This window comes from Kogia breviceps, chromosome 13 (genome assembly GCF_026419965.1).
Source record: "Kogia breviceps isolate mKogBre1 chromosome 13, mKogBre1 haplotype 1, whole genome shotgun sequence".
In the NCBI taxonomy this organism is placed as follows: domain Eukaryota; kingdom Metazoa; phylum Chordata; class Mammalia; order Artiodactyla; family Physeteridae; genus Kogia; species Kogia breviceps.
This window is the reverse complement of record NC_081322.1, coordinates 37,254,132-37,272,306: the sequence shown is the minus strand read 5'-3', so window position 1 is coordinate 37,272,306 and position 18,175 is coordinate 37,254,132. Positions and strand designations below refer to the sequence as shown.

Here is an 18,175-nt window from a genome sequence, read left to right as displayed (position 1 = left end):
TATAATTTACAGGTCACTTTCACACCCATCCTTGCATTTGAACCCGATGACTCTGCCAGCTGGGCACAGCGGCTGCTATTACTCACCTCTTTGCAGACGAGTCCACTACACTTAGGGAGAAGGTAGTGTTTGCCAAACGTCACTTCTTCCCCCTCCATCCCACTTCCTTCAAGAAACCTACCATCCCCCGAATCCTTCATTAGGACCAAGCAGTGCCACAAACAGGTTTTCTTAGAACAGTTAATTTCCATGTCAAAGAAAATTTTGGCCTTAATCTTTGTATGGAGGTTCTACGCAGGGACATTTAAAATTATCCAATAATATTCTCCAGTCAGTTAGCTTTGGGTTAGCTTTCACATTGTATGTGTATGTACTTACAGAATGATGAGCAATGCTGCTCTGTAAAAATGACATTTTTTATATATTTTCCTAACCAAAAAACTTTGACATTATTCATTCTAGTCATTAACTCAAACATAGAAGTAGATTTAAATATTAAAATCCATTTCAATATTTCTCATAATTATTATTATTATTTTTGTGTGTGTGTGTGTGTGTGTGTGTGTGTGCTAGGCGGGCCTCTCACTGCTGTGGCCTCTCCCGTTGCGGAGCACAGGCTCCCGATGCGCAGGCTCAGAGGCCATGGCTCATGGGCCCAGCCGCTCCGCGGCATGTGGGATCTTCCCGGACCCGGGCACGAACCCGTGTCTCCTGCATTGGCAGGCGGATTCTCAACCACTGCGCCACCAGAGAAGCCCTCTCATAATTATTTTTTAAATCAATATCAGGATGTACCCATTGCATTTGGCTGAAAAGTCTCTGAATGTCTTTCTGTCTCTCTGTGTTTCAGCTTTTTGTTTTCTTCTGTTTGTCCTATAGAGCAGAGATTCTTAAACATACCTGTGCATATGCATAACTTGGAGATCTTATGAAAGGCTTTGGTGCAGCAGATGGGGGTGGGGCCTGGGAGTCCATGTGCTTATTAACAGGCGCCCACGTGATGCTGATGTGGTCCCTGAACTAGGCTTTGAGTAGTGAGGCTGTAGAATTCCCTGCCGTCTGGAATTTGGCTGATTGCATTCCCCTGGTTGTCATTAAGATGGTTCTTGTATTTCTTGAGGCTCACATAGATTCTGGTGAAGGCTCTACTTTTAAAGGTCTTGATCAGTTTGGGATATAATGCCACAAACACATTTCATAACATTGCACAGCGAATGTTTAGTTAAACAGAAATGCAGTTTAGAAAAAGGCGAAGGGAGACTTTAAGTGAACTATTTCAACGAAATTGCTGCTGATCCCATTTTTTATGTTGTGCTCTATTTTTACACGTCACATGATGCTAAATCGAGAGCAAGATCTCTACTCTTTACCAGGGTCTGGATTCCACTTCAAACGATCATTTAAAGGCGAGAAAGTAAAATAATGAAATAGTCTGAGAAAAACTTTCCTGTTTATTCACTAGCACATAATCCAGTTAATTTAACCCTTTCCTGTTGCTTCATTTACTTGAGTTCCATGTGTAGACGTGTGATTGTGAGATAGGATGTCCAAGGACGTGTGAGAAGGATTTAATGCCCTCAGATGGATATAAGCTTTCTTCTTTCTGCTCCTGGACCAACGTGCTCATGAGGGTGCTTTGTTATCTCCTTGTCTTTCCTTCCTTACAAGGTTTAGTTCCCTACGTGTAATGTGTAAAACACACACACACACAGAGATTGACTGTACTTGGCAGTTCCATCATGATAAGTGGTGCTGAGCACAGGCATTGTCATGGCAACAGGTGGACATACTATGTTTCCTTGAAAGTTGAGAACTTTATTTTAGTTAATTGGGGTTTAAATAAACCTATTGTTTGGTTTGTTTTTTAAAAATCCTGAGTCAGTGTAGGTGATCCAGTCAGAACTCATCTTTGAAAGATTTTGCTAGTTTAAACCATGTATTTTTTCAGAAATTATAATTAAAATGTATGATTTCTTAAATAGACTATGGAATAGAGATATTTATTACTGACAAAAAAAAACCTTTACAAGTATTTTTTGTTATTAATGTCAAGGTGGTGCTCTGGACAGTCTACTAATTTCATATGACCTAGATGCACGGGTCTGCTCTAAGCTGAGTTAGTTTGCATCTGGCTAGTATTCTTGTCTGCAAAGACTAGGCAGCAGATCTGACATAATGAGTTTCCCTCACCTCTCTTATCTATTTGTTTTACCTGGAAAGATACGAAAAGCCAATACAACCTTCTTAGTTTCATGAAATAGTCTATTCCACCCAATTTGTATTTCGTTTCCCCTGTGAACAACTGTAGGCTTATCAACAACAAGCTTTACATAAAATTATAGGGAAAGAGAGAGAGAGGGATGTGATCAGGCAGCAGGTACCCAGAGGAAGAGCCCCTGAACTGTTCTCAGACCCACCGAGAGGGCTACTACCTCTGCAGTTGAGTAGAGCGCAGCTTGGGAAGTTTAAATAACCTGGTTAGTTAGGGCCACTGGGCCAACCCTGAAACAAAGAAGTGGTGAATTGGTTACAACAGCTCTTCCCGACCTTTTTGGCACCAGAGACCGGTTTCCTGGAAGACAATTTTTCGGGGGGTGGGGGGATGATTCAGGTGGTAATGCGAGTGATGATGGGGAGAGATGGGGAGCGGCAGGTAAAGCTCTGCTCGTCCACCTGCCGCTCACCTCCTGATGCGCGGCCCGGTTCCGAACAGGCTGCGGACCGATATCGGTCCGCGGCCCGGGGTTTGGGGACCCCTGGGTTACAAGGTCTTGCCTTGCTTTGGCCCTTACGAATATCCATACGTGAGTGTAAACTTGTTTGGGGATATTCAACCCCTACTGCAGCCACTGACACGTGCTGAACCCTGTCATACATGTTCTCATTTAATCTTCACAACCCCCCAGTGAGGTAAGTGTTGCGTTGCCCCCATTTCAGGTTGAGGAGTATGACTTTCATCTCCTCTGGGTCCTTGGAGCACAGCCCCTCCTGGCTGGGGGGACCGTCTCCAAGGCCCGCACTCTCACCAACCCTTTAAATGGCCTCTATCCTCACCCAGCATTTTCTCATCTGTAAAACGATTTTACTAGTTATGTATTTTTAGTCTTTTAAACAAAAATTTTCTTAATTATCAAGTTAATATACACACATAGATATCAAATAGTAAAAAAAAATATCTCAGTGAAAAGAACTGATCCCCTCCAACCTAACTGCTCCCTAAGAGCAATCACATTGGAACGATTTTTGTCCAAAATGATGAAAAATGTGCTGTTATTTGATTTACGCTCTTAACCTGTATCTTCTAACCTAACTTAGCTCGCTTTTAACTTGCCTTCCCTTCTGCTCAGTATGATATTACTAGTTTTTATTCCTTTAATGTTTACCTTTGTAACATTAAATAGTACACTTAAACCTCCATTTCTTTTTTCTCTTTGAAACATTGTTTAAAGGTGAGCACATTAGCACCCCTACCATTAGCATCCTTACCCTTACTTACTCTTTCCCCCTTCTACCTTCAAACTGTTGTCTCTTCTTTAACTTTCAAACAATCAAGGTTGGTAACATATACATTTCTGTTCCCTCTTTTTTTTTTCAAATTGTTTTTAATGTGGTAAAATACACATCATATGCAAATTACCATCTTATCCATTTAAAAATTATGATTCAGAGGTATTAAATACGTCTGTTCTCTTTGCCGTTAGGTCTTCCTTGCTTTGTCTGTGGGTTGTTTTGTAAAGTTTAAAACAAGTAAATAGTGTTGACATTATGCTTTATTCAGAACCCAATAGTGGGCTATGACTACCCCTTTCTTTGGGTTCCAGTGTCATGATTCCTGATCTCTTCAAAGCAGACTTTTTCTAATAAGTTCAAATGGATTCTCCTTTTGTCAAACACAAAAATAATACTACAGTTTACTTCATGCCTTGTCTCTCCTTCTTTTCCCCTAAAGTTTTTTGTTGCTTTGCTGTTAGTCACCAGATCCCCCGTATCTCAAAGCTGCTTTTTCTTTCGGGTGAATCCATTTCATTTCTCCTTAAAGTCTGAGTAGTTATTTCACCTTTGAGCCATGCCTTTTCATACTGCTTTCTGTTTTTACGGGCATCTCCAGTGGCCTTTTTCCTTATCCTTGCCTTTTTGGTCTCACATCCCTGCTCTCTCAGGCCATCAATTCCGTGTCCCCTTTTTCTCAGAACTTCCTCACAGAGCTTCCAACACTCGTACCTCACCCCGGACTGGTGATTTCTCTGGGTCTGTTGCACAGCTGCCATCCTGGAACCGCCTTCCCTGTTCCCCGGAGTTTATCCACCAGCTCTGCAACCCTAAAGCTTTCTCTTTGGGGCAGAAAAGGGCTGCAGGACTCCCGCTGTTCCGTGGCTACTCACACCTGTTGCCATGCAGCTCAGGGCCCCGACCACCCAACTGAGGAGCCGGGAACTGATCTGAGAACCTCCTATAGGAGCCACTAATCTCCTCCTCATCTCCGTAATTGCGATAATCTGTATACTTCTTTGCCTGAGTCCCTCAGTGCTGGTGCTGGGTCCCTCTAAGGGAAATTAGGAACAAAGGCCAAACCTAGCCTTCTTCAGAAAGCTTCAGTCCAAATTCAGTTTCTACAATTTAAAACAATCTTATGACCTCAATGAAAAGAACCTCTTTTTAATTCAAAAAAGGTTTATGATGTAAGTAGGTAAAGACAGGAAAGGGGATGATGATCCTTTCTAGCAAAGCAGCCATTAAATTTTTCCCCTTGGGAGGGAGGGAGACGCAAGAGGGAAGAGATATGGGGACATATGTATATGTATAACTGATTCACTTTGTTATAAAGCAGAAACTAATACACCATTGTAAAGCAATTATACTCCAATAAAGATGTTAAAAAAAAAAGACATTTCCCAGCCTAAAAAAAAAAAAATTTTCCCCATCCCCATTCATCAAAAAATGTATAATCTAATTAAAATTCTAATCCCCTGTAAGGTTTTTAATTACTTGCTAAAGCAGTTGGCCAGATGGTTCAACATGATAAAAATAAGAACACTTTGAAAGGAATGAAGGAAATGTCATCAAAGTTAACAGAAAAAAGGGGAAAAAATCTTACCACATTATACTGGATAGTTTACAAAAGTGTCACTCCTTGTTAAAAAGTGTATTTCTGAAGCAGAGCGAGAAGTCACTCAACAAACTTCGTAGCATTGTCCTGTACTTACTTGAAGATCAATCTTGAGGTTGCTGATTCATTCTCTGGAACACATGTGACCTTCACTCTGGATTTAAGAACAACAAATATGTCTGTTTACGTTTTCCTGTGAAGAGAGGCCCTCAGGCCCTCATGTAATCATAAGCACCTGAAATAGAAATAAGCTTAATAAGGATAGGGTTCTGTCAAAGGGAATTTCTCTTACCTAACTTTTTTACCACTTGGATAGCAGAGTTTGGATGGATTGTTATGTAAGATCGCCGTGGTCTGTGTACAAAAAGGCTTCCTGGGGTTCTGTAACTCGGGACTTTAGGAAGACAGGAAAAAGCCTGGCAGGGAAGCCTGAGCCCATCCTCCGTGGCGGCCCCTGGCTGGTTTGCACCTGCAGGCAATGACCCTCAAGGGCGCACAGTGGGTCCTAATCACCAGCTCCTTTTCTTCTCAACTAGGATCCCGCACGAGCCACTGTCTGAACAGGTCTGCTGAGAAGAGACTCCTTTCCCAGATCCAAAGCCCCCCGTGGGTGTCCCCAGTGCTGTGACCCCCTGTGGTCTGGCTTGAGTGGAGGTGTCCACTGTTTGGTTCAGGGCTCTTACCTCTAAGTCTGTCTTCTGCATTTGCTCAGAGCCTGTGTCTCTGAGTTTGAGGTTTCCTCTTACCCTCCGGATGGCTGCCTGGTGCTCCCGTTCTCTTTCCCACCTGAACACACCGAACGTGGTACACAGCTCCGAGAATATTCTGCTCCGCTGGCTGTGCCTTTTCCAGGCCTTGCTATCTATGGAAGGGATGTGTACGTCTTCTTGGCAGAATGGTTTTTGGGTTCCTTTGTTTTTGCCACGTGGTATAATATGAAACATCCCCCAAGCAAAAGTAACTGGATGTTACTGTTTAACGATTTCACACCTGATAAGTCTGGATTGAAGTTCAGTCTAAGACATTTGTTTTACATCCTTTTAGAATAAACTGTGTTAATTGGCAGCGAGAGCCAGTTGGAAGGTGTTGATAGCTAATAGCCCAAAATAATGCTAATTATCTCTTCTTGATTATAATCAATACCAAAGGATATGGTTAACCACTTGTCTCTCAACTCTGAAAGCGGTTTTAATAGAAAAAGGATAAAAATCAGTTTTCTGGAAAATTTGTGGATATGGAATTATTTGCCCCTCTAGAATTTGGGATAAATGAAAAGTAAAGCATTATACAGAGGTCATGAACCTCACAGTAACGTCCTCAAGGGGCAAAAGTAATTGGAAAAAGCACTTGGCTAAAGATAAACTCAATTTCTTCCCCTGTTCTCTCCTCATGTTCTCGTACTTAGGGATGGTATTGGGCCTTCCGGGCAAAGTTCTGAGGATGCATCAATGCATAAGATTAATGAAGAACTGGGCAAACTTGTAGAAAGAATTTACTAATGTTCAATTTGTGAAATGTAAGATAGTCCCCTTAAAGCAGAATTCTTCTTGTTGTTGTTGTTCATACTCCAAATTGGGTTTAGATTTATTAGCGGACAAAGACATGATTTCTGGCAGCACAGTGATGACCTCTGAGTCTAGCCACTGAACCAGCAGGTCTCCCGTGGAGGGCATAGAACACCAGGGTGAGTGAGCTCCTTCTCCGGGAAGTCTGCCTTTCTCCTGGCCGTGACAGTGGCCAGTTCCCGGGTAGGGCCAGGTGAACGTCATACTTGGCCCTTAGTGGTACAGGAGCCAGGCTCCCTGAGGTTGAGACAGAGAGTGGACTCTCTCTGTGACTCTGATTCCTGTCGAGGGGGTCAGGCAGCCGGCTGGCTCTGGCGGCTTCCGGCGGCTACAAGTCAGACGGTGTCCCTGTCACCTTCCAGTACATCTGCCGATGGAGAAAGGCAAGACGCACTGTTGGGGGAACTGGGGTGTGGGGGGCTGGTGGCCCCTAACGCAGCCACAAAGGCTGAAAGGGCATCTTTTCTTCTCTGTGTGGAAAGAACACATTGGCTGGCAGTCTCGCTGGGCTGTCAGGGCCTCCTGGTTTACCCCGGCCAAATCCGTCTCCGAGCGGGTCCCGCCCTGGTGGGAAAGGCGTTCATCCACAGCATCTCCCCTGCTCTGTTTCCTTCACAGGTGTCCTGGTTGTCCTTGCTTTAGCCTCTGAGTATAAATTAGAAATAATGACATGGATGCGGTGAGAATGAATTGCTCCAGAAAGTACAATGTAGTTCCTGAGAAGTAAAATGATACAGAGGGGGCTTCCCTGGTGGCGCAGTGGTTGAGAGTCCGCCTGCCGATGCAGGGGACACGGGTTCGTGTCCCGGTCCGGGAAGATCCCACATGCCGCGGAGCGGCTGGGCCCGTGAGCCGTGGCCGCTGAGCCTGCGTGTCCGGAGCCTGTGCTCCGCAACGGGAGAGGCCACAACAGTGAGAGGCCCGCGTACCACAAAAAAAAAAAAAAAATGATACAGAGGCAGAGAGACTATGTTTGATTCGTTTTTATTTCCCCAACATTTAACCCAGCCTCTCAGCCTTGTAGTCACTTGGGGATTCTCTTTGCCTTTGCTGATTGGATGGAAACTTTGTAGCAGGTGAAGGTACTGACACATTTCACTGATGCTGCCTTGAGGGGGCGGTACTCCTGCCCGTGCTATAAGCACTGTCGAATCATCAATGATACGAAAGTGATTTCCCTCAGGGGACGTGATACAGAATATAGTGATAACAGCCACCTTTCATCGCGAGGTTTTACCGTAACCCGAGACCTGCATGCGCTTGGGGGACACGGGTGGCACCCCACGGCTAGGGCAGGGACTTGACCCATCGGAGATCCAGTTTGATGGCCATGTGATATCCCCAAGTCCTCAGGATCGGCTTTCTGAAGGCCCCGTGCAGAGTTTCGGAGGAGGGATTTTTCTCATGTACTCAGTAATTATCAAGGACCTGGCTATGTGTGGGTGCTTCAGAGAGGCTGCAGGAGAGAAGAGGCAGTGATGAGTGCCCTCAAAATGCTTGTTCCCCAGTAAGGGAGAGATGCAAGTATTTGTTGTTCGGTGGAGAACAGAATCTCCCCACGGAAGGAATTAGGGAAGATTACAAAGGAAGGAGGTGGGGCTTGAACCGCACCTTGAGGAGTGGATAGGGATTTGGTGGGTAGAGAGGAGAATGGAGAAACCAGTCGGAGGGAGAGAAAAGCAAGAGGAGAAGAGGAAAGGGATGGGCTGGATTTGGGGAGCAATGAGTTTGCTAGAGCTTGACCCAGAAGGGAAGGAGGCCCCTGGATGTCACCCCAGGACCGTGGATGACTCTTGCTTGACTATCTTTTTACCTTTACATCATAAGTACTACAGCTCTTCCTTTCCCAGGCAAATAGAGTGGGGACAGAATAAATTCTTTCACAGTATCAGTGGAAAAAAAAAAAATGTTGCCTGTCATATCAGTAGACAAAAGATGTTACAGCCACCCTGACGGTGAACCCTGAAGGAGCTCAGGAGAGAAACAGGATGCCCGCCATCTAGCAGTCTGCCGCTGCCGCCACCCCCTGACCGTGCACCCTGAGGGGACTCAGGATGCGAAAGCACAGGATCCTGGCCCCAGAGAGCTGAGGTGCAGAGCAAAGGAATGATTTCAGTGAGCCCAGACTCTTGCCTCTTCCCATACCCAGAAAAGCACTAACTTGCGATGTCTTGTTTCCTTTAATTAACAGTAGTCTTTTGATGCGCTGACTCCCTGGTCTTTGTTGCGAAAACTGCGTATCCTGGCTTCTCCCTTCCCTCTGTGGAGCCGTCTCCCAGAGCGATCTATCTGAGAGGCTGTGTCCCGGCCTTAAGTCCTCAGTTTTGTCCGTCAAATAAAACATAATTCGCAACGTTTAGGGTGTGCGGGTTTTTTTTCAGTCAACAACAGAGAAGCTGAAAGTTCTCACAAAGTTTCTCTAGGTCATTTCCAGTGGGATTGGGTCCTCTATTCTCTCTCAATGGAAAAAGGCAGTGATTGGTGAGGTAGTTAAGGGGGCAGATAATATTTTGGCCCCGATGGAGACAGCACCCTCACATTACCACAGAACGTCACCCCTGGTCTGATAGATGGACTTAAAAACTACAAACCACTTTCCCCCACTTCCCCAGCCCAAATGCGTCAGGCGTGTTTGTGTTAACGCGTGTCGTACAACTAGTTAGGTCTGAATGCTCTACGTAATGGATTTGGCATAATGCTCCTAGACATGCCATCTTGCTTGTTCTGAGGGTTTTATCTGACTGCAAATACTCAGCCTAAGTTAATATTTCATGAGACCCAATCATAACTTGAGGCTAGAAATATGATGGAAGCCATGGCTATTGTTTTTTCTTAAAAAAAAAAAAAGACAATTTTGCTGCACTCTTAGATTGAGAAACACAAACCCCTATTTGAGCACAAGTCCCATTTCCTTTATTTGCTGTTCCTATGAGTGACGATGAATTTTAACAAGTTTTCTAATGATTAAGGCCATTGCTCTCCTAAGGCCTTATTATTAACTCGTTTTGCTGACTTACATTTACAAAGGGATTATAACATCCTAGTCACAGATGTAAGAACTTAACAAGTGTTGAGGCATGTAATCCTCTTAACCACCATGTGAAGTAGATGGTATTATTAGGATTTCTATTTTACAGATAGAGAAATTGAGGCACAGAGAGGTGAAGTAACCTGCCCAAGGTTTCACAGATAGGTCACGTTGCCATTTGAGTAGACATGCGAATCTGAGGTTATGTTTGGTATGTTTGCTGTCACCTGTGTAAAAAAGGATAAAAAGAACGTGTCTGAGAGATTCTCCCTTGCTGTGCTCAGAGGCAGAATTGAGTTCTTGGACTATTTTAATCGAGGGTGATTTTCTACCGTTTGAGTCAGTAGTTGTCTCTCTGGAAACTCAGTATTTTAATTGACTGTAAATGTTGGAAAGTGAACAATGTCCATGTATATACAACAAACACACTAGCTCTGCCGAAGTCCAGCCCTGCATAATTATGATCTTTTCATGTTGGAAGATGTGGCTGTGGATCAGGGCATCTCCCCAGATGTGTGGCAATGACTGTAGAGTTAATAATTAAATGACAGTTATTGTATGCAACTTGTTGCTTCCTCCCACCCCCCAAAAAACCCTCGGCCATAAAAAAGAATGAAATGTTGCCATTTGCAACAGCATGGGTGGACTTGGAAGGTATTATGCTGCGTGAAATAAGTCAGATAAAAGCAAATACTGTGTGAGATCACTTATGTGTGGAATCTAAAAAATACGACAAACTAGTGAATGTAACAACAAAAAAAGACTTATAGAGAACTAGTGGTTACCAATGGGGAGAGGGAAGGTGGAGGAACAAGATAGGGATAGGGGAACAAGAGGCACAAACTATTTGTATAAATAAGCTACAAGTATATATTGTACAGCACAGGAATATAGCTGATATTTTATAATAACTAAGTGGAATATAACCTTTAAAAATTGTGAATCACTATATTGTACACCTGTAACTTACATAATACTGTACATCAACCATACTTCGATAAAATTAACAAAAAGTTTTTTAATGTTTATGTAATGATGTTATGTGAATTGTTAACTGGAAAACAGTGATAAATGTCACATATGCCAAAGAGACTTCTTAAGTTAAAATAATTTATATGTAAACGAATCATTTCTTGCTAAATATGACATTAATGTTCTCTCCTAACAATGGCCATGTTGATTCCGAAGCTGTCAATGGAAGGAACACACAGAGCCTCCCCCCAAGATGTGTACATATCAGGCCCCCAAAAGTCAATTTCCCAGGTATCTTTATCCTGACCTCAAAATTCTATCAATGGGCTTCCCTGGTGGCGCAGTGGTTGAGAGTCCGCCTGCCGATGCAGGGGACACGGGTTCGTGCCCCGGTCCGGGAAGATCCCACATGCCGCGGAGCAGCTGGGCCCGTGCGCCATGGCCGCTAGGCCTGCGCGTCCGGAGCCTGTGCTCCGCAGCGGGAGAGGCCGCGGCAGTGAGAGGCCCGCGTACCGGAAAAAAAAAAAAAAAAAAAAAAAAAAAAATTCTATCAATAAAGCAATGTAGTATACTTTTTATCTAAATGAATAAAGGTGAAATGAAAAATATATATACCTTGAAAAAAATGACAGCGACATATCCTATGTGCCCAACACCATGCCAAGCACATTCCATTATTTTGTTTAATCCTTCCAACAACCCCATGAGGCAGGTCTTGTGAACATCTCCTTTCCACAGACAGGGAAACAGGCCTAGAGAGGTTTAGTAATGGAGGACAGGTCGCACAGCCAGCAAGCGGCACAGCAAGGATCTGAACCCTGGAAGTGTTTCCTGAGCCTCTGGTCCTGACCACTGCTCACTGCCTCCCACACTCCAATCCGTGCATGGAGCACACGGCCGGCCCCCGCTCCTCCTCCTTGCTGAACGCTCTCAGGGTTGCTGCACCCTCTGGTCTGCAGGTGACTCTGGCCAGGGATTAACAGCTGATCTTAATAAATTTCTTGTAGCCTTTCTGCTTTGTGTCTTCATAGAATCCTGCTACTGTCCTTTGCTGTAGAGCAAGTATTTGAAGAGTCAGATTTCACCCATTGTTCCTCCATCATCAACCTCACCCCCAGCCTGAGTTCAGCGTTTGCTGGTTGATTGATTGCTAACTGACCCCGCCCTGCTGGAGGGCAGAGCAAGAATATGGTACAGGCATGGGTAGGGCCAAGGGAGACCCTGACAAAGTGGAGCCTGACACGGAACATGGGAACAGTATGGAAGAGAGTTGGCTGTAATATTAGGCACCTTGAGAAGCCCAGGTAGCCATTTATAATACCTTTTACTCTTACTGTTAGATAATGTCTTTTTCTGTATCAAGCATGGTGTCCATTACAGTAGATGCTCAATTAGCATTTGGTGAATGAATGAACAAATGAGGGATGGACAGAACACGAGTTATTTATTGTTTGGTTTCTTATCTGCTGCTATTTGGGATTTATTTCCTCTACCAGGCTCTTCCCTCCTACACGCCTGGATTCTCCTTCTCACCACCTTCTCTCTCTCTGCCTCTCCCCCGTCAGTCCAGGGAGTGGCTGGACAGGTGGTGGCAAGAAATGTTCTTTTAGGTGGTGTTCCAGATGGTGTTAGGTTCTATAATTTTGGAGTAGAACCATTCTTTAGGGAAATTAGGATTTAAACCAGGCTTCAAGGGACTCGAATCACCATGATGATGTTACTGTAGGAGTGTGCATTCTGAGTTCTAAGCAGACCTTGGGACAACCCATTGGGAGCTGCATATGTTTGAGAAGCTCATACCATCCAGGCATCTGCAGTGGCATTCCCTCCAAATCTGTTCTCATGGACTAAGAATGGCTTCTTGACTTTCATGCCTTGCATTTGGTCCATAAGGCATTTGGTCCACACCAAGGTCCTTGATATTTGGTCGTATTTGCTCCTGTCCAGAATGTCCATGGAGACATTTGGTCCATGCCAAAAGGCCCTTGATATTTGGTCTTATCCAAAATGATTTGGCATGCACAGCAATCAGAGAAGAAAAAGGATCCAAATTGGAAAAAAAAAGAAGTAAAACTGTCACTGTTTGCAGATGACATGATACTATACATAGAAAATCCTAAAGATGCTACCAGAAAACTACTAGAGCTCATCAATGAATTCGGTAAAGTTGCAGGATACAAAATTAATATATAGAGGGACTTCCCTGGTGGCACAGTGCTTAAGAGTCCACCTGCCAATGCAGGGGACTCGGGTTCAATCCCTGATCTGGGAAGATCCCACATGCCATGGAGCAACTAAGCCCATGGGTGACAACTACTGAGCCTGCGCTCAAGAGCCCACAAGCCACAGCTATTGAGCCTGCGTGCTGCAACTAGTGAAGCCCGCGCACCTAGAGCCCATGCTCCGCAACAAGAGAAGCCACTGCAATGAGAAGCCCATGCACCACAACAAAGAGTAGCCCCTCCTTGCCGCAACTAAAGAAAGCCCACACACAGCAATGAAGACCCAACGCAGCCAAAAAAAAATAATAAAATATTTTTAAAATTTTAAAAAACAACACAATTAATACACAGAAATCTGTTGCATGTCTGTACACTAACAAAGAAAGATCAGAAAGAGAAATTAAGAAAACTCCCATATACCATTGCATAAAAAAGAATGAAATACCTAGGAATAAACTTACCTAAGGAGGCAAAAGACCTGTACTTTGAAAATTATAAGACACTGATGAAAGAAATCAAAGATGACACAAACAGATGGAAAGATACACCGTGGTCTTGGACTGGAAGAATCAATATGGTTAAATGACTGTTATCCCCAAGGCAATCTACAGATTCAATACAATCTCTATCGAAGTACCAATGGCATTTTTCACAGAACTAGAACAAAATATTTTTAAATTTGTATGGAAACACAAAAGACTTCAAATAGTCAAAGTAATCTTGAGAAAGAAAATCAGAGCTGGCGGAATCAGGCTCCGTGACTTCAGACTATACTATTACAAAGCTACGGAAATCAGAACAGTATGGTAGTGGCACTAAAACAGAAATATAGATCAATGGAACAGGATAGAAATCCCAGCAATAAACCATGCACCTATGGTCAATTAACCTATGACAAAGGAGGCGAGACTATACAGTGGAGAAAAGACAGTCTCTTCAATAATTGGCGCTGGGAAAACTGGACAGTTCCATGTAAAAGAATGGAATTTGAACCTTCTCTAATACCATGCACAAAAATAAACTCAAAATGGATTAAAGACCTAAATATAAGACCAGATACTATAAAACTCCTAGAGGAGAACATAGGTAGGACACACTTTGACATAAATCATAGCAATATATTTTTGGATCAGTCACCTAGAGTAATAGAAATAATAACAAAAATAAACAAATGGGACCTAATTAAATTTAAAAGCTTTTGCACAGCAAAGGAAACCATAAAAAAAAACAAAAGACAACCTACAGAATGGGAGAAAATATTTGCAAACGGTGCAACCAACAAGGGATTAATCTCCAAAATATACAAACAGCTCATGCAGCTCAATAAAAAAAAAAAATCCAATCAAAAAATGGGCAGAAGATTTACATAGACACTTCTCCAAAAAAGACATACAGATGGCCAAAAGCCATATGACAAGATGCTCAATGTTGCTAATTATTACAGAATTGCAAATCAAAACTAGGAGGTATTATCTCACACCAGTCAGAATAGCCATCATCAAAAAGTCTACAAATAATAAATACTGGAGAGGGTGTGGAGAAAAGGGAACCCTCCTACACTGTTGGTGGGAATGTAAATTGTTGCAGCCAGTATGGAAAACAGTATAGAGGTTCCTTAAACTAAAAATAGAGCTACCATATGATTCTGCAATCCCACGCCTGGGCATATACCCAGAGAAAACCATAGTTCAAAAAGGTACATGCACCCCAATGTTCACTGCAGCACTATTTACAGTAGCCAAGACATGGAAGCCACCTAAATGTCCATCGACAGAGGAATGAATAAAGAAGATGTGGTACATATATACAGTGGAATATTAGCCACAAAAAAGAATGAAATAACGCCATTTGCAGGAACATGGAGGGACGTAGAGATTATCATACTAAGTGAAGTAAGCCAGAGAAACACAAATATCATGTGATATCACACATGTGGAATCTAAAAAAATAATACAAACGAACTTATTTACAAGACAGAAACAGACTCACAGACTTTGAAAACAAACTTATGGTTACCAGAGGGGAAAGGTTGGGCGGGGGAGGGATAAATTAGGAGTTTGGGATTAACATACACACTGCTATATATAAAACATAATCAACAAGGTCCTTCTGTAGGGCACAGGGAACGCTAGTCAATATTCTGTAATAACCTCTCTGGGAAAAGAATCTGAAGAAGAGTGGATATACATATATGTATAAGTCACTTTGCTGTACACCTGAAACTAACACAACATTGTAAATCAACTGTATTCCAATATAAAATAAAAATTAAGTTAAAAATTACAGTATTTAGGGAAACTGCATTCCTGGTGCCAGCTATAGATGCCCAGAGAGTTTTATTTTCCAGTTGGAGTTTGCCATTGATCTATCAGGCCAGCATCAGGGCAGGCTGATGGTTAAGTGGTTATTCTTTCTGTGTCCGTTAAGTGGTTCTTTTTTCTGTGTCTCTGACAGATGTGTCACCCCTACACCAGCGAGCCTCTGCGAAGATGAACCCAATAGAGGAAGGGGTGGAAAACGATGACGAGGTCTTTGAACCCGTGTCCTCGAATACGCTTCAAGTTCGTCGCTGGCCTTGATCCCGAGAGAGGATTCACGTTACCAAGAGGGAAACTGTCTGGAAGAGATCCTGAAAAATACCAGCACTTTTTCACTGCTTTTCAATTGTTCTGCTTTAATATTGATACTCCCAGCCTGGGAGAGTCTGAGGGCAGGAAAGGGAGGGAGATTCAAAACATGGGAAGGTTATCTTCTCTTTTTACTGGTCAGCTTTCTGTTCCACTGAGCCTTCTGACTAAACCGAGTGCTATTTTTGAGAGATATATTTTCACAGTGTTTTCTAGATATGTTATCATTTAACTTAAAAAAAATCTTAGCGCTTTGTCATTGCAAATGCCTTCACGTATCTTTCCGAGCTGTTCCTTTTCGTCAGAGACAGTTTTTTCTCTGCCGTGGCAATGGGGCTGTCCGTTTGATAGTTTTAACAAACAATGTAAGTTCGAAATCGAGGCTGAGGTAACATTAAAAAGCAGGGAATCTCAGCCTTCGCTCAGTTGATTTTTTGGTTGGAAAATTTTAAAGAAAGGTGTGATGCGATTCATGTATATTTTTCTCTCAGGCCAGACACGTCATTCTACTAGACTGCCTTCCTTTTGTGGGCATTGTGTGGATAGCTTGATACTGAACAAAGCTCGTCAGACATTGCTCACGTTACCCTTATATTATGCTGTTTGGAAGTTGGGCTGAACCCTAAAGCTGGAAATGTAACCATGGAAGCGGTTCTGAGCCTGGGGTCGGCCTTGGGCTAAACCAGCCCAGCTGTGATGTGGAGCCATCTTGCCCCACCCTCCGCTATAGGAAGCACGTTCCTTGGGGCGGGAGGACTGGAGAGTCAAGTGGCCAAACAAGTGGCGCAGAATGACGAGGCTGACGGAGCCGCTGCACTCTTCAGCTGCTATTCCTTTTTTTTTTTTTTTTTTTGCGGTACGTGGGCCTCTCACTGTTGTGGCCTCTCCCGTTGCGGAGCACAGGCTCGGGACGCGCAGGCTCAGCGGCCATGGCTCACGGGCTCAGCCGCTCCGCGGCACGTGGGATCTTCCCGGACCGGGGCACGAACCCGTGTCCCCCGCATCGGCAGGCGGACTCTCAACCACTGCGCCACCAGGGAAGCCCCTTAAACTCATTTTTTAAAGCCAGTTATTTTAGTAATTTCACTTGAGTCAAATTTACATGCTTGGTCACTCACTGAGAAAGTTTCCACAGACTGGGTATCCAGCTCCTAACATATTCATCAAATGTTGGCTTATTAACCTCACAGTAGAAAGGCTGATTTCACTTTCCTACTATAGTGGTCTCTTCTGTTTGCTAAATTAGACATTTAATTTGGGAAATGAAACAAAGGTGAATGACTTTGCCTTGGCTTTAAGACTATAAAGATATAATAGGTTGAACTCTTTCTTTCAATGCCCGAATCTAGTATATAAAGTAATGGTGTTAACACTGCTTTCCTTAAACTATTGGAGTGAAGCTATGTAGGCCATTGAGTTTACACATGCATAAGACCTGATTTACAAAATCACTCTATAGAGTAATTAGATATTAAATCCTTCTCTGAGTAGAAAGTAATTTTAGATACTGCTAAAGCCGTGTTTTTAATGTTCTGTGAATCCACAGAACCTTGAGATTTTCTTTCCCTGACCCATCTTCAGGTTTGTCTCACTCTGTCAACCTCAGACAACAGAGGCTGTCATCTCTAATGATCAGCCTGGATGTGTCTGGAGGTTATTTTCTATAGTGCTGGGAACAAACATGTTTAAAAGCACACTGCTAAAATTAGGTGATATGAAGTCATTTACTGGTTTTATTAAAACGTGTGTGCACATCAGCGCCATTGATAAGGAAGATTGTAACTTCAAGGTTAGGAATCTTCAAAGAGCCATTTAGCTTGAATGGGAAACACGAAACTATTTTTAAATACATCCCTCTAAGGACAACAGTTAAAAGGAGCTGAAGACATTGAGTCTTCCCACTAGACTTGATAGCAAAGAAGCAGATAAGAAAACATAAGAGATCTCCTATGGATAATTTTTATAAATTTATGTATACAAATGAACAAGTGTATCTTTGTATAATGCATAGATAAAAAACATGTTTGCTGCCAAAGCCACCAATGAGATGCTTCCTGTGTTCTTTGGCCTTCACTTAGCTGTGTGACCAAGGTCCAGAAAATGGTCTGCAAAAATTATTCTGTATATTACCCCAAATATACGTTTAAATGTAACATCAAGTCCGTTGTATGAAGCTGGACTGTAACGTTCATACCAGAATGTATGTCAGTTACGATATTTTGCAAGCCCTCATAAATACTATATTTATAAATTAATAGCACAAACCCTATGATGTTTCTAGATCTTAAATTAGTAATAATGGGTGCTACATAATTATTTTTCACTTACCATCCTTAGCTTCCTGGGATCTTTTCCGTTTCTCCCTATGGTCCATTTCACTTTCATCATTTTGTACCTTTGTGCTTTGCTGGAACGCTATGCTGTACCCACTGGGAGATGCCACCTTCTTCGTGTCTGGTTCTCCTTCCATATGCCTGAAGCTTTTCTGATTCTGTAACTTGGAGCTGCTGATTCCTGCCTCCCCGGTCCTATCGTGGCCCCAAAGGCAGAGTCACTTGGATGCTGGAAAAAATATTTAGGGGAAGTTGTGTAACCTGCATACTCTGCCCTGTCTCCAGTGTAGCCAGGTGATGACCTTGCCTGCCAGTGAAGAT

General features: G+C 43.1%; 1 protein-coding gene across 2 annotated transcripts in view; it reads left to right on the top strand.

Annotated features, from left to right (window-relative positions):
• The window catches only part of BVES (blood vessel epicardial substance), a 40,088-nt gene extending 22,524 nt beyond the window's left edge, over window positions 1-17,564 (top strand). For both annotated transcript variants that reach the window (XM_059083659.2, XM_059083663.2), the window contains one exon: window positions 15,349-17,564. In XM_059083659.2, coding sequence (XP_058939642.1) covers window positions 15,349-15,473 — 125 coding nt within the window. In that variant the 3' untranslated portion in view covers window positions 15,474-17,564. The remainder of the gene's footprint in view (window positions 1-15,348) is intronic.
• The last annotated feature ends 611 nt before the right edge of the window (window positions 17,565-18,175 follow it).